The sequence below is a fragment of the Dicentrarchus labrax genome, unplaced genomic scaffold (assembly GCF_905237075.1).
Source record: "Dicentrarchus labrax unplaced genomic scaffold, dlabrax2021, whole genome shotgun sequence".
In the NCBI taxonomy this organism is placed as follows: Eukaryota; Metazoa; Chordata; class Actinopteri; family Moronidae; genus Dicentrarchus; species Dicentrarchus labrax.
The window spans coordinates 15,674,744-15,690,410 of NW_026136711.1; the positions used below are offsets into that span (position 1 = coordinate 15,674,744).

A 15,667-nucleotide genomic window follows, 5' to 3' on the forward strand; every position below is an offset into this window, starting at 1 on the left:
TGTTGTTAAACAGTGGATAAATGACATTAAGCAGAAATTAGCAGTTAAATTAAATTAAATTAAATTATTGCACTTAAGTGGTAGATCAAGTTATTGCACAAAAAAATAATTAAGAAAAAAAATAAGTAAGAAGAGTGTCCAGGTATGTATGAGTAGATTAATATTGCACAGTTATTGCACAGTGAGTGGCTACCACTCCTTTCCTTCTGTCCTCTTTACCCTATTTCCTCCTCCCCCCGAGTGAGGAGTTGTAGAGTGTGATGGCACGAGGGACAAAGGAGTTCTTGAGTCTGTTGGTCCTACACTTGTGGAGGAGCAGCCTTTCCCTGAACAGGCTCCTCTGGTTGCTGATGACGGTGTGCAGGGGGTGGCTGGCATTGTCAATAATGTCCAGCCTTTTGTCCAGTGTCCTCCTCTCTGCCACCGTCACCAGTGAGTCCAGCTTCATGCTGACCACAGAGCCAGTCCATAAAAGTCATGAGTACTTCTGTGTAACAGTATAAGTACAGCAGTTATAGCATAAGGAGTTCAGCATGCTGTTACACTGCGAATTGCAGGTTGATGTGACAGCAGTGCTTTGAGTTGGTCATCGAAAAGACTGAGCAGCTGAGGAAAACACATGCAACAGTGCTACCTGCTGGCTGAACAAGTGTGGTGCAGTGAACACTGAACCACTGGCAGTGACTCAGACTACAGTAAAGAACTTTTTGACCTACAAGAGTTTTCAGAAACCTGAACAAAGACACATCCATTAACACCTCAGTTGTGTTCACACCTCTGACAGTAGAAACACACCTATTATTTGGTGAAGGCGCCTCGGTGAATGAATCATTAAGGAATAAAAAACAAAGCAGGGCCACAGCTTCAGCCTCCACCTGCTACTGCTCCTTCTTCTCCACAGCAGCTGGCTCCTCAATGGCTGCTTGCTCATCCTCCTCCTTCCCCACCTTCTTCTCCTCCTCCTTCTCCTCAGTCTTGATCACCACAGTTTCTGTCTTGGTGACTGTGGTACTCTTCCTTTCTGCTCCCTCAAGGGCAGCGACAGAGCCGCCGCTTGCCCTGACACCACCAAAGGAGCAGCTGACGTAGGACGGGATGCGGGAGTTCTCCAGGCCATAGACATTGTAGTTCAAAGCTGCATATTCAGAAGTAAAAGGCCTCCATTAACACAGACATACAGTAGTGGGAAAAGAGTTTGGACATTTGCATGTAGACGTGTTTGTAATAATCTATCTGTTTGTATCTGCAAAGGTTTTGGGGGAGTTCTGTGTTCTAAGCTCTTATCAGAAATAGGACTTGGTGTGGGCTTGAAAAGCCAGTTGAGACATTATATGTGATTATCCATTTAAATACCAGTCCAACTGTGGTCTATGACCACTTCCAGTGTGCTCACTTTCCAGACACTACAGTTTACAGAACATTTAAAGTGCAGACATTGAGAGCAAATTCAGCTGAAGAATCTCTGCTCACAATATTCTTAGTCTTCTTCCTGTTGTGTTGGCTTATTCATCCTTTGAGAATGTGCAAAGATATAATATGTATGGCTCTTTAATCAGTAACAAGTCACATGTAAAGGGACACATCAGAGTGGTTAAAAGAGTGCTGAGGCGATGTGGGATTGAAAGGTGGGAAAGTCTTTAGTTGTCCACATCAGTGACTCAAAGATCTTGTTCAGGTTACATTCACCAAGTAATTAGATAGATAGATAGATAGATAGATAGATAGATAGATAGATAGATAGATAGATAGATAGATAGATAGATAGATAGATAGATAGATAGATAGATAGATAGATAGATAGATAGATAGATAGATCGATCGATCGATAGATCCTCCCCTCCCCTGGGTGAAGTTGAAGAGCCTCATGGTGTGGGGGAGGAACGATCTCAGTGGATGCAGTGGATTGTCCATGATTGACAGGAGCCTGTTCAGCGCCCGTCGCTCTGCCACAGATGTCAGGCTGTCCACTCCTGATACAGCCCACAATAGCCGTGTCGTCGGCAAACTTTTGCACGTGACAGGACTCCGAGTTGTATTTGAAGTCCGACGTGTACAGGGTGAACAGGACCGGAGAGAGCACGGTCCCTTGCGGCGCTCCCGTGCTACTGACCACAGTGTCAGACCTGCAGTCCCTCAGTCGCACATACTGGGGTCTGTCTGTTAGGTAGTCCATTATCCATGCCACCAGATGTGAGTCTACTCCCATGTCAGCTAGTTTGTATTCCAGAAGGCGAGGCTGGATGGTATCGAAGGCGCTGGAAAAGTCCAGAAATGTAATTCTCACAGCACCGTTTCCCCTATCCAGGTGAGAAAGGGATCTGTGCAGCAGGTACACAATAGCATCCTCTACTCCCACTTTCTCCTGGTACGCAAACTGCAGTGGGTCAAGGGCGTGGCAGACCTGTGGTCTCAGGTGGTGTAGCTGCAGCCATTCTATGGTCTTCATCACATGTGATGTCAGGGCGACCAGGACGTGGTCTCTTTGGGATTGGGATGATGCATGATGTCTTCCACTGTCTAGGGACCCTCCCCTGTTCCAAGCTCAGGTTGAAGATGTGCTGTAGGGGGAGTCCTAGCTCAAATGCACAGGCCTTCAGAAGTCTAGGGGATACTCCATCCTGCTGACAGCAGCAGAAGGGGGTATGGTGACCTGAGGTGTGAACGGGATGGGGTGGTTGAACCTGCTGAAGAACTGGTTCATCAGGTTTGCTCTCTCCGTATCTCCCTCCATGTGGGCCCCCCACTTTGAGCTGGAGCCGGTGATGATCTTCATCCCATCCCACACCTCCTTCATGCTGTTGTTCTGCAGTTTCTCCAGCTTCCTTCTGTACTGCTCCTTCGCTTCCCTGAGCTGGACTCTGAGTTCTCTCTGTACGCGTCTAAGCTCCTGCTGATCTCCATCTTTAAAGGCCCTCTTCTTCTGGTTAAGAAGACCCTTGACGTGACTTGTAATCTAGGGCTTGTTGTTTGCACAGCAGTGCACAGTTCTTACAGGAACAACAACATCCATACAGAAGTTGATGTAGTCAGTAGTGACGGTGATGGTGTCATTGCAGTCATGCCGAGGTTGTGTTTGTTGTTTTTTATTTTATCAAAGGTGTCTGATTGGAGAAATACATAAGGTATGATGTGGATAACTTGACCGTTTTCTCCCTTGTGGACACCAGAATGCAATTTTAATGATTGTATGATGAGTTTTGAGAACACAATGGCTTTTAGAGCCTCACATTTTTGTTTTGTGTCACCTATTCTCAAAACTAAGCTCCTGTTGCTTACAATGCATCAAAACAACGGACAAAAACTGTAGCTTCCCTTGACTTGTCTGTCTGTGTCAAAGACAAGATTGAAGACAGAACATGACATTTGCTGATATTTCGTAGGAATGCACAACCTTCAATTCATTTTGTTAAAGAGACCTGAATTAGTGTGTATCCAGCCAGAGGCAGGTGGAGACATGTCAGATGTTCCAGAGCATTGTGTGAGATGTCATTATGTCATGTAAATTGTCTTTGTTGAACTCTGTTAAAAGTACAACTTGTTTGTGTGTGTGTGTGTGTGTGTGTGTGTGTGTGTGTGTGTGTGTGTGTGTGTGTGTGTGTGTGTGTGTGTGTGTGTGTGCGTGTGTACTCGTGGGGTCTGATAGCTTTATGTGGACCAAAATGTTGGACCCCACAAGTTTAAAGGGCTATTTGAGAGTTAAGACTCTCTGTGAGGTGAGGGCATAGGTGGTGCTAGGGTATCAGATATGGGGAAGCTAAAGTATTATGACAATATTATTATGACTGGGGGTGATGCATATGATGAATAAATACATTTCATTTGTTACTGAGATACAATCAAATTGAATTTTACCAGTCTTCACACAAATTTTCTTTAATTTATCCATCATCATTATACATTTCATATGCATGAAAAAGTTGTTTGTGTGTGTATAAGCTGTGTCAGAGGTAGACAGAGGAGCTTCTTCACTGATGTCAGGACAGTGACAGACTAATTACGTTGAATACCAATGTGTGGGTGCTGAATGGCAGATCTGCTACTGAACTCACTGTATGTGATGACAACATTATAGCTACGTGAGGGCCTTATGTTTTTTCAATGATAATTTGAGTGACGGGTCTCCAGGAATGTAGATGTGTATATGAGACTGAACAATTGAAACAAACACAACAGAACCATGCAAAACACAGTTTGAAGAAGATTTATTGTGGAGCAAACAGGGCTTCAGGTGTTGCTAACAGTAGTACACAGAAAAAGGTTTATCTAAGAAAAAGTCATGAGTACTTCTGTGACTGGTTTTCATCTTACTTAACTGTTTAAGTACAGCAGTTATAGCATAAGGAGTTCAGCATGCTGTTACACTGCGAATTGCAGGTTGATGTGACAGCAGTGCTTTGAGTTGGTCATCGACAAGACTGAGCAGCTGAGGAAAACACATGCAACAGTGCTATCTGCTGGCTGAACAAGTGTGGTGCAGTGAACACTGAACCACAGGCAGTGACTCAGACTACAGTAAAGAACTTTTTGAGAGAGTTTTCAGAAACCTAAACAAAGACTCATCCATTAACACCTTTTCATTAAGAAATCTGAAGGAAAGTTGTGTTCACGCCTCTGACAGTAGAAACACACCCATTATTTGGTGAAGGCACCTCTGTGAATGAATCATTAAGGAATAAAAAACAAAGCAGAGTAGGTGTGCTTTTTCTTAACCTCCTCGACCAAATCATAAATCTGACAAAACAGGGGGGAAAGTATCACTCCTCAGCCACAGCTTCAACCTCCACCTGTTCCTGCTTCTGCTCATTCTTCTCCACAGAAGCTGGCTCCTCAATTGCTGCTTGCTCCTCCTCCTCCTCCTCCTTCTCCACCTTCTTCTCCTCCTTCTTCTCCTCAGTCTTGATCACCACAGTTTCTGTCTTGGTGACTGTGGTACTCTTAACTTCTGCTCCCTCAAGGGCAGCGCCAGAGCTGCCGCTTGCCCTGACACCGCCAAAGGAGCAGCTGACGTAGGACGGGGTGCGGGAGCTCTCCAGGCCATAGGCATTGTAGTTGAATGCTGCACATTCAGAAGTAAAAGGCCTCCATTAACACAGACATACAGTAGTGGGAAAAGAGTTTGGACATTTGCCTGTAGACATGTTTGTGATAATCTCACTATCTTTTTGTATTTGCAAAGGTTTTAAGGGAGTTTTGTGTTCTCAGCCCATATCAGAAATAGGGCCTGGTGTGGGCTTGTAAAGAATGAGACCACCTTTGACTGACCCTATCCTGTTAGACTGTATATAAAATATGTGATACGTTTTATGTTTTCTGATTTATTTTTTTAAGGGTTTATACTGTAACATGGAAAAAAAAAACATGTGAAACACATTAAAGGTTTTTTTTTTACCTTGGTTGAACGTAGACTTACAAGTCTGCTTGGATACAGTGGTCTTGATTCCAGTAGCTAACCTGTGGAGAAACAAACAAAAAAAAAACATCAGGTATACAGAAATATAGTCCTTCAAAGAAAACATTTCTCATCACTTCCACAGGCTCGTGCCAAAGTGCTTTCACAGTAACATCTTACCTGTCCTCCTCTCCTTCCAGCAGTTTCCTGTAGGTGGCGATCTCAATGTCCAGAGCCAGCTTCACATTCATCAGTTCTTGGTACTGGCGGACTTGCAGGGCCATATCCTGCTTGGCTCTCTGGAGGGCTTCCTCCAGCTCTCTGATGCGGAGTTTAGCGTCCTTCACTGCCATCTCACCACGCTCCTCAGCCTCTGCAATTTGAGCTTCCAAATTGTTTCGCTAAGAGTAGAAGAAAAACAGAGTAAAGTAAGTAAGAGTAGCACAAAATCCAGGTGCTCCTAACACAGTTTCCCAAATTACTGCTGAGTATTGAAGAATAAAGTTATCAAATCTAAGAGTCGCAAAATATACAACTATAACTGAAATCTGTAATTCTCACCTGTGATTTCACCATGTCAATTTCAGACTGAAGCCTCATTATCCTGCGGTTCATGTCAGCGATCTCAGCCTTGGATGACTTCAGGTCATCACCATATCTACCTACTGACTGCTGCATCTCTGCATACTGGTACAGAGACAGGGACAAGTCAGACTGACACATCAAACACATAAACCATACCAGGTTTTTTTTTTTTTTTTTTACATTTTATATATCACAGAAACATTCTGATTGCAAACCCCAGATGGACCAGGTGGACTGCAGCAACATTTGTACACATACGGGTTTTGTAAAGTATGGTAAGAGAAAGTGAGTTGTGACAAGAGGTCAAGAGAATACATCCTATACCCTCAGCCACATTCACCTAGTTAAAGTCATGTACTGTGCAGTGCAATACACTATTATATTATTGTACACTACAATGTACAATAACAGGAAGTTGAAGGCTGTCATTTCAAATAACACTGAGTGGTCTCACCTTAGTCTGGTACCATGACTCGGCCTCGGCTCTGCTACGGTTGGCAATGTCTTCATACTGGGCACGCACTTCAGCAACGATGGCGTCCATGTCAAGGTTACGGCTGTTGTCCATCTCAACCACAACAGATGTGTCCTTGATCTGGCCCTGCAGCTCATTAATTTCCTACACAGGATAACACATGAACATAAGCGGGGAAGAAATGGCTGAAAACACCATTTGTTTTAAGATGACTTATAGCTAAATCAGTTATTCCTTTGAGTTGCCTCTAAAAAAGTAAAATAAGGTTATTACTGCATCAAAGATCTGCCTCAGGAACTCAATCTCATCAGAGAGCCCATCGAGTTTGGCTTCCAGGTCCACTTTGATCATGTAGGCTGCGTCAGTGTCCTGCACAGGAAAAGACAACATTAAGGAATATTCATCCAACCCTGAGGTACAAATGTCCATTGTGCATGCTCATTTTGCTCAAAAGCTAATTATAGTTTAAACATCAAGAATAAGATAATAAACCTAAACAGACCTTCTTTGTGAGGACAAAGGTGTTCTCACACTCATTGCGCTTGTTGATCTCATCCTCATACCTGGAAAATAAGAGAATTGTAAGATGCATATATACCCTTTAAATCAGAATGAATTATAATTCTTTACTAAATGTATTGTAAGCTTTTCAGTTTCTTCTGGTTCACATGCTGGTTATATATATTCACAAAATATATTTATTAATATATAAATATATATAATATAATACAATTCACATTTGTGTGAAAGGGTGAAAGGGTGAATGTGGCACGTAGTGTAAAAGCGATTTTAGTGGTCGGAAGACTAGAAAGCCGCTATACAAGTACAGGGCCATTTACCATTTACCATCTACTAAAACCTGTAATCAAAATTTTTGTCACTTGGGGGCAGCAGAAACAGGCAAGTTAACCCAACACTGATTTATTTAAGTTGAGACTGTATGGTGAGCGTTAGCAAACGGTTGCCTAGTTACACAGCAGCACATATGGAGACACGCTAGCATTCATTTGGAGTCATGTTTCTGGCCATGTAGCAAGTTCAAGATTCACTCTCATTTAGCTCTGTTCTGGTATTTGTTGAGCTTGCCCCCAATGTATTATGGCTGAGTGCCTAATGCCGTAGCGCAGGTTTGATATCCAACCTGTGGCCGCACGTCATCTCCCCTCTCTCTCCCCCTTTCCTGTCAATCTTCAGTTGTACTATCAAATAAGGCAAGAAGCCCCCCAAAAGCTGTAGAGCTCAGAAATCTCCCCTGCAACCAATCATCTGGGGATTTCTAGTTACAAGGTAGTTGCTTGACCGGGGGCGAGAACAGTTGCTAACATGCTCTCCGCCATTCTCCTTAGTAGTGAAACAAACTGGAGATATAGCGAATCACTTGGTAACACAATAGAGTTTCTTAAATCATTGAAAATGGATATCTCAAGCAATGTTATATGGTTTGACAGAGTTTATGGGGGCATGTCTACTGCATGTCACCGCTCTTTAAAGACTTAAGTCTTTGTTTCCACCTAGGTTTAGCAAAGAAAGCTGGAAGATTGTCTTCAGTTTCTACTGAGCAAAGTGTTTAAAGTCTGGCTTGTGAGTGTACTATGAACCACTGTCACATTACATGTATTCATTTTTCCATTATTAATAGAAAATGAGCTGTGAGAGTGAACCAAAAATGTACAGTTGAGCTGAAAGACACCAAAATGGTCTGAAGAGCTGAGGGGAACTGTAGAATCTGTGAATAATTATGGGTGGATTTGACACTATGTCTGTGTCCTTTAAAGTAAAAGCAGTAATTTGATCCATTGTTAATATAAAAACATTGATTATAGGCACTTTAAGGAGTTAGGATAACACTGGTTAAACCCACTAATTCACTCACTTGTTTTTGAAGTCCTCAACCAGGCCCGTCATGTGATGCAGGTCGGACTCTAGTTTATATTTTTCATGACCCAAGTTGTCTAGCTGCTTACGCAAGTTGGCAATGTAGGCTTCAAACATGACATCAATGTTGGAGTGAGACGTGGTCTGTTCCTGCAGAAGTTTCCACTTGGTCTCAAGCATTTTGTTCTGCTGTTCTAGGAAGCGTACCTGCAGAGAGAAAAGGAAAATCAAAAAAAAGAGAGAAATTAACAACTGTACCTGTACCATACAGAAGGGGTATGGAGTGGATGGCTGAGTTTTAGATTTTACGTATGAATATATGGATGGATATGACAAGTCTGATGAATAAAAGTATAAACACTATAATGTATGGAGAGAGTGGTCAGGCAGACATGAGAAAGAATGCATGTAAAGAGAAGGTGGGAGTGACTCAAAAAACATGAATTGATTCACTTAGTTTGTTAAGGACAAAAAACGTGTGAAGATTGACTGAAAGAAAAATGACCAGTTTAACTTCTCCAACTTCCAACGCACTCTATATGTCACATCAATTACTCCTTGCTTAATCCATCGCTCAGTGTTTCAACACAAAGAGGCTCTGTTTCCCAATTGTGACACAGTTTGCCCCTTTACAACTTTTCTATTCAGTGTCTTGACCCTGGGTGGGGTCCTGCTACCACTCAGCAAACAAGATGGGAGACACACAGCTCTGTATGTGTGTGTATGTGTGTGTGCCATATCACGATGGTATGTAGAGGAGGGGGTGAGAGCTTTGTTTTATGGTCTGAAGAATTAGTCTCAGTGAGGGTGATTGATTTACAGTTTAACATTACTCCAGGGTGCCTCGTTAAACAAAAGAGTTACAATGGGTGATAACTAAAGAATCTGATCAATCTTAGGTGGAGAGAAGTGCTTCTGTCTGATAGGACAGCTGACAGACATTTCAGTAATCTCTGATAGTGGGTGCATAACAACAATTTATACTTATGTCAATAAAATGGCTTCCTTGATTATTATACAGCCAATAAAGTGAGTATTGTTCAGACTGTGGTAGATATTTTTACTGTAGTGATCCACTCCACTCAGTATTTAACAAGCTTGTCTTGCAAACCATTCCCTGGCACTCCCACTCCTTTTCCTATCTGTAAGTGCTTGTGCAGGCTGTGAATAATCGGGCAAGAAAATTTGAAAATAACTCAATACATAATTTTGCAGAACAAGAAAGACCTCTAAGATCATAACCTCAAAATCTCTCTTCACATTGGGGTGCACCCCTTCAAGTTAAATTGTTCTGTACTCTGTGTCCATGTTGATCCTCTTATCTGAGTTCTATGATCTCACCTGAAACTGAAAGCATGTGGGGAAACTAAGGCATTGCTCAAAACAGCCTGTATCCTAGCTTTTAGCAGACTTCATATTGTTATATATACAGATTTTCAGAGGGATTGTCTCAAGGATGATCTGCATTGTGAAATCAGAGCTCTTTCACCTTGAGTTATTTTGGCTGGCAATAAATTAATTTCCTCTGAAGTTCCTGGGTTATTTTTCTACTCTGTGTGGAATTTAATAAAGCTTTATCCCAACAGTCATAGTAACCAACAGAACATCAGAAACAAAACCTATAAAGCCGTTGCAATTGCTGCAGTTTTACTCATGTAGCTTTTTATGTCATAAAGGCAAAAGTCCTGCTAGAACAACATCAATCTTAAATTGCCTGACCTTGTCAATGAAGGAAGCAAAGCGGTTGTTCAGGGTCTTGATCTGCTCCTTCTCCTGGGTGCGGATTGCCTGGATGGTGGGGTCAATCTCCAGGTTCAGGGGGGCCAGCAGGCTCTTGTTCACGGTCACCGCTGTGATGGGAGCCATCACTTCATTGGCCATGCCACCACCCATGCCTCCACCGAAGCCCACATAGCCAAACTCTGCCCCACCTCCTCTTTGTCCAGAGCCCCCAGCAACATACCCACCGACCACTTTAAAACCCCCAGCGCCCACAGCAGCACCACTGCTGCCCACACCCCCATAGGAGCTGCGGACAGCGTAGCTCTGCTTGCCACTACCCACACCACGGCCACCATAGCCGGAGAAGGAGCGGCTGCTGAAGCCCTGGGATGGGCCCCTGGAGGAGGACAAGGTGGAGAAGGTAGTGGTCTTCACAGCTCTGACAGACATGGTCACAGAGGGTGTTTGTAGCACTAAGGTGGTGTGAGAGAGGAGAGACTCTGCAGAGGGAAGGAGAGTCAGGCAGATAGACCCTCCCTGGTCCCTGGTGCTATTTATCAGAGCAGGGGAGGGACCCTGCTGAGGTGTGATTGGTTGGTGTTCTCAGCGGGGGAGTGAAGGATGAGGGGGGCGAGGGAGAGAGATGAGGGAATGTTAGGGAAGAAAATCGCATCGTGTTACAGCATTTACAGCACACAAAGTGTGTTGGAAAGAGTCCAAGAATTACATAATAGTTAGTTGTGCCTGTTTTTATAAAACTACTGCAGAAACACTGAAACACTGGAAGACTTTCTGAGTCTTGTCTGCCTTTGAGATGTTTATGAAATGCCAATTTCCATACTTGAAACATAACATTGTTTTACATTATGACAAAGCCTATTTTGCATTCCATAAAATTATACTGTACTACAGTATACATCTTTGAAATATCCTCTGTGCACACACATTACACACACGCACACACACACATGCAACACCAGAATATGAAGTCAAACCTTGGGTATAATGAACAGGCACATAATTTTAAGACCTCCTTTTCTACTTTACAACAGTTCTCATAGACGTGACATATTGCAAAGTAAATTGTGGTTGTCCAGTGTGATGTGCTTTATGTGTTTGTGGGCAGTGACTGTATGTCTCATAATTGTGGGAGAACCAGATTTACCCATTGAATATGTTCCACTATCTACTATGTTTCCACTATCTACACGAGTGTTTATAGATTGAGTGCAACTGATTTTGATGTTGCAACAAATCCTTGCATGAAACATTTAATAATGTAACCAGAAACGGTTAAAAAAGAAAAGTAGACTTAAGTAGACTTTTACAAGTAGTACTATCTAAAACAAAAAAAAAGTAAGTTCCTGTGTTTAAAGTCTGCAAATTGCACAATTACAAGGTGGAGCTTGCTGAATGTGTCCCTTATCAGCAATGATCAATGGACCAAACCAGGCAATGCACACACACACACACACACACACACACACACACACACACACATAGTCAAGGACTATTGATGGACATTCCTTCCAGCCGTGTGGGGAGCAAACAGAGTTTTTTACTCAGAACCCAACCTTTCCAAAGCCATAAATACCCATAAAAACACTGAAAACTGAAAGACTAGATAGATAGATAGATAGATAGATAGATAGATAGATAGATAGATAGATAGATAGATAGATAGTGTATGTGTATCTTTGTTTCCATGGTTGCACATATTATACATCAAAACACATATTTGGTAAGGCCTTATCATTTAGTGACAGTTTTATTTAAAACATGAACCTCAACCATCATCTGAAACTGTGGAAACCATGATTCATTTACCACTCTGCAGATTTATGACTCATGATCTTTTCTGAGTGCTTCAATGACTGTTGCCTAATTTTTACCAGAATAAACCCCTTGCTCCCTCCAAGATGCTCACCACACCCCTATCCTTTTGTTTTCAAGGTTTTATATGTTTTTTTAAAAAAAACTTCACCTACCAGCTAATGAAAAGAGACGAATCCCAGGGTACTGTGCTGTGTGGAAACTAAATGTGAATAGGGAAAGGGAGAGCATGTGGTGGAAAGTACATGTTAACAACCTGAACAGGACTTTCAGGCTTTGGACCAATCAAAAAATGCATGTTTAGCTTGGCTTGTCTCAAACAGTGACGTAACTCTTCACAATGGAGCTGCTGTGCTAAACTTGGAGGCAACCATATACAAGTTAACCAGTTTTTGTTGTTTCATTAAGTCAGCCACTGCAACAAATAAACCAACTGGAGAACAAAGCTGTATTTATTTCACGCTTGATGACTTACTTTTTTTTCTACCTCCAGATAAGATAATGCTTCATTCTTTCTGCATTAGAAAAGTAAGATGGTAATTTAAGAAGCTAACCCCCTGACCTGAAGTCTCTTGAGAGGCCAGTGATGTTTTGGTTTGTATGAAGCTGCTATATGACACATCAAGTCAGGAATGTGCTGAGAGAGACACGTACATGCTACAAGACTGAAAGGAGGGGTGGGATGGACGATGAGCAAGTGGGGGATATGAGAAGACAATTAGCAAAGATAAGAAATAAACCTATTTCACAAGGACTGGCAGACTGACTGAGATGTCCAGTAAGAATGGGGTGATGATGTACAGTAAACGCAGGCTGAAAGCTATAGCAAAGGTGGTGACATCACTCCTGCATGCATCTTCACATTATAATATGGTTATAATGAACTTGATAGATCCAGTGCATTGTGAATATAAACAAAATTAAACTTAAGTTTACAATTACGGAAAAAGTAGTGAAAATAGAACAGGGAAATGCAGAAAAAAGGGAAAGATAAATGCTATAAAAGCCTGTCTATACAAATATATTTTAAGAAATTAAGGCTTTGGTTTCAGCTGTTGTCTTAAAGTTGGACTTTGTTGCCGAAATTATCAGTAAAATCAGTTATAAAACTCTCTTGCAGCTTCGCCCTGCGATGCCTGTGCAAACATAGAGCCTCCAGTACAGACATGACGGAAACATGTTAAACAATGGGAGTGAACTCATTATAACAAGTCAGGGGGAGGTAACGAGGTACAAAACATGCACTAATGTGTGGACACACTGTCCCCTCACTACAGTAGCTTTAACGTTAGTTGCTTTGAGACTTATGCCACCTAGTGACCGAAGGACGGAAGTGGACAGGAGGAGTGGCATGATGTGGTCACAGGTACCGTCACTGTTCCTCTCCGAATAATCTACTTCATGAAACTGCATCTCTGTCCACCACTTTGGTTACATACTCATCGATGAACCCCCTGACGTTTCCTCTTTCCACCACCATTAGGTTGACATTTGTGATTCAAAGTGAAATATTTTGACAACAATTCTATAGACTTCTGTGAAACTTGCTACAGATAATAGTAGTAGATAGTATAAGTTAAAATAAATGTGTTGATCCCTTAGCTTATTATCTTGTTAGGACTGCTTTTAGTATTAATGCAGCAGACACTGAATCTCTTCCAAAGTGACCTAAAACTGAATACTCATACTAGTACATATTTTAGGAACGTACGTAATAACCGTTCATTTCCTGTCTATATTTCCTGATTTGTTTGTTGATTTGTATGGTTCTAGTTCCCATGGTAACTATTTTAACTTATTATGTTTGTTAATTTTGCACATTTGTATTTTCCATGGTGTAATCTCAGCATCATTCTAAATGAGGATCACAGTCAATGATTTCTCCCAGAAATAAAACAAATGTTATATGGATGAACGACGGGAGTTGACTGGAGAAATTGGAGTATAGGTGACTCCCTACTAACAGTTCTAACTCATTACTCATTTTATGTCTTCCTGTGAAATGTCTTTGCTCTAGAAGTGGACATGACATCCCACAGAGAAAATGTCTCTTAGTCGACACATTTCGCTAACCTCTGATGTGTAACCCCAACACTTTGCTGAAGGTTTTGGCCATAAAACTGGAATATAGACATTTCAAAAATAAACCACCAGATCACCACTTTTCGTACCTTTTGAGCATCTTGTGTAAGTCAATAGGAGTGATCAAGAGAAGGAGAGAGGATGTAAGGGAGCAAGTGTGTAAGAGTGTATCACACTCACATGTGCGTATTTCTTCTTGCGTGTGTCAGGGCGCACACAATCATTTGCATATACATCTATGCAAATACATTTTTTGGACTTTGTATATAAGCATATGAGAGGATTCATTCTGCACTGGGGCTGGGGGAAGGGAAGCCAAAGAGAAAGAGGGAGGGATGTTAAGTTCATTCAAGGCAAGGCTGAGAGCGGTAATAATCTGACAGTTGTCCAAGATTTGTGAAGCACATAAACTACTGTGGTAGTTTCCGGATTCCTGCTGTGTGTTACCATGACTCACAGACTCCAGCTTCTTCTCTTTTCTCTCTTTACTTCTTTTACTGTCTTATCTGCGAAAGAGGTGTGCAGTTCAGATCCAGACTATTGTACTGTATATGGGGAAATAAAATCTGGGGAGTTATCCTTTCCAAGAAAAAAACTCTTAAGGACTGAAAAATCTCTTCATTTAAAAGCAGGGATATGTTCCATTAATATGCAAGGTATGTTATAAAACCACTGGTTACGGTACTTCCCTGTTTCTATTTCTCAGTTTCTTGTTTTTTTTGGGTCCTGGCAGGCAAAGCAATAGTTGCCGACTTACATCCAAACAAACAAGACAGTGGTGACGCTGTCATGAGGTATGAGTCATGCTGATTAAATTCATCGTTCCTCTTTATATGTTCCTGTCTGCATCACAGGCCGGATTTGTCAGTGTAACCTTTGCTTTTTCTCTGTTTTTGCTCTCTGTTTTTTCTGTCTTCTATTATTATAAGTATTATTAAAAGAGACAACTAAATGAATGCACACTGAGGGGCTGGTGTGAAGTGTGAGAAACACTGAAACTTGATCAACCATGAAGGTGAGGTAAGATCAGGAAAGAAAAGAACTGGGTTTTATAGAGCTCAGGAGGGTGTTTGAGCCTTTGCCAGTTTCCCCTGGGGGTGGTTTATTTAGTTTGTTATCCTGTTCTCTAAGGCCCAAAATCCTCTTTGACCACAACTTTAGCCTCAGTTAAACCTATATGAACTTTTCTAAAACACTGCGTATTGCAGCTTGGTTTTTAAACGCAGTTTCTTTCCTGCTTTTACTTATTTGCATTGCTTTGCTAATTCCTCTTTCAGGGGGCAGTAAATGACTACCACCCTGTGGCACTCTACCCCATTCTGATAAAGTGCTTTGAGAAACTGGCACATAAAGAACAACATCCCTGCCTGTCTGGGCCCTCAGTTTGCATTCAGAACCAACAGATCCACAGACAATGTCATCTCCACTGCTGTCCCTTAGATTAGATCAGTCTTCACCACCATTTGTGATTTAGTCACTGTGATACAGAAAAAGGTTATGTAATTATAATAATAATAATAATTTTATCTATAAAGCACTTTTCAAGCTTGCACACTAAGTGCTTACCAAATTACAACAAACCATTATACATTAAACATTATACAAAACACAAATCACAATCAGAAACCCAAGTGGGAACCACCCATGAACACACAGGATTCACATGGATCATTGAAAAAGCAGCAATCAAAAATGGTTCTCATGAT

General features: G+C 41.7%; 1 protein-coding gene across 1 annotated transcript; it reads right to left on the reverse strand.

The window, feature by feature from the left end:
* Window positions 1-4,185: 4,185 nt before the first annotated feature.
* On the reverse strand, window positions 4,186-10,589 carry LOC127372200 (keratin, type II cytoskeletal 8). The gene is made up of 9 exons (XM_051415688.1): window positions 10,044-10,589; window positions 8,323-8,531; window positions 6,952-7,012; window positions 6,723-6,818; window positions 6,429-6,593; window positions 5,951-6,076; window positions 5,570-5,790; window positions 5,390-5,451; window positions 4,186-5,056 (listed from the first exon to the last, which is right to left on the reverse strand). Exons 1-9 carry the CDS (start codon window positions 10,494-10,496, stop codon window positions 4,755-4,757), a joined length of 1,695 nt encoding a protein of 564 aa, XP_051271648.1. The 5' UTR covers window positions 10,497-10,589; the 3' UTR covers window positions 4,186-4,754.
* Between the last annotated feature and the right edge of the window lie 5,078 nt (window positions 10,590-15,667).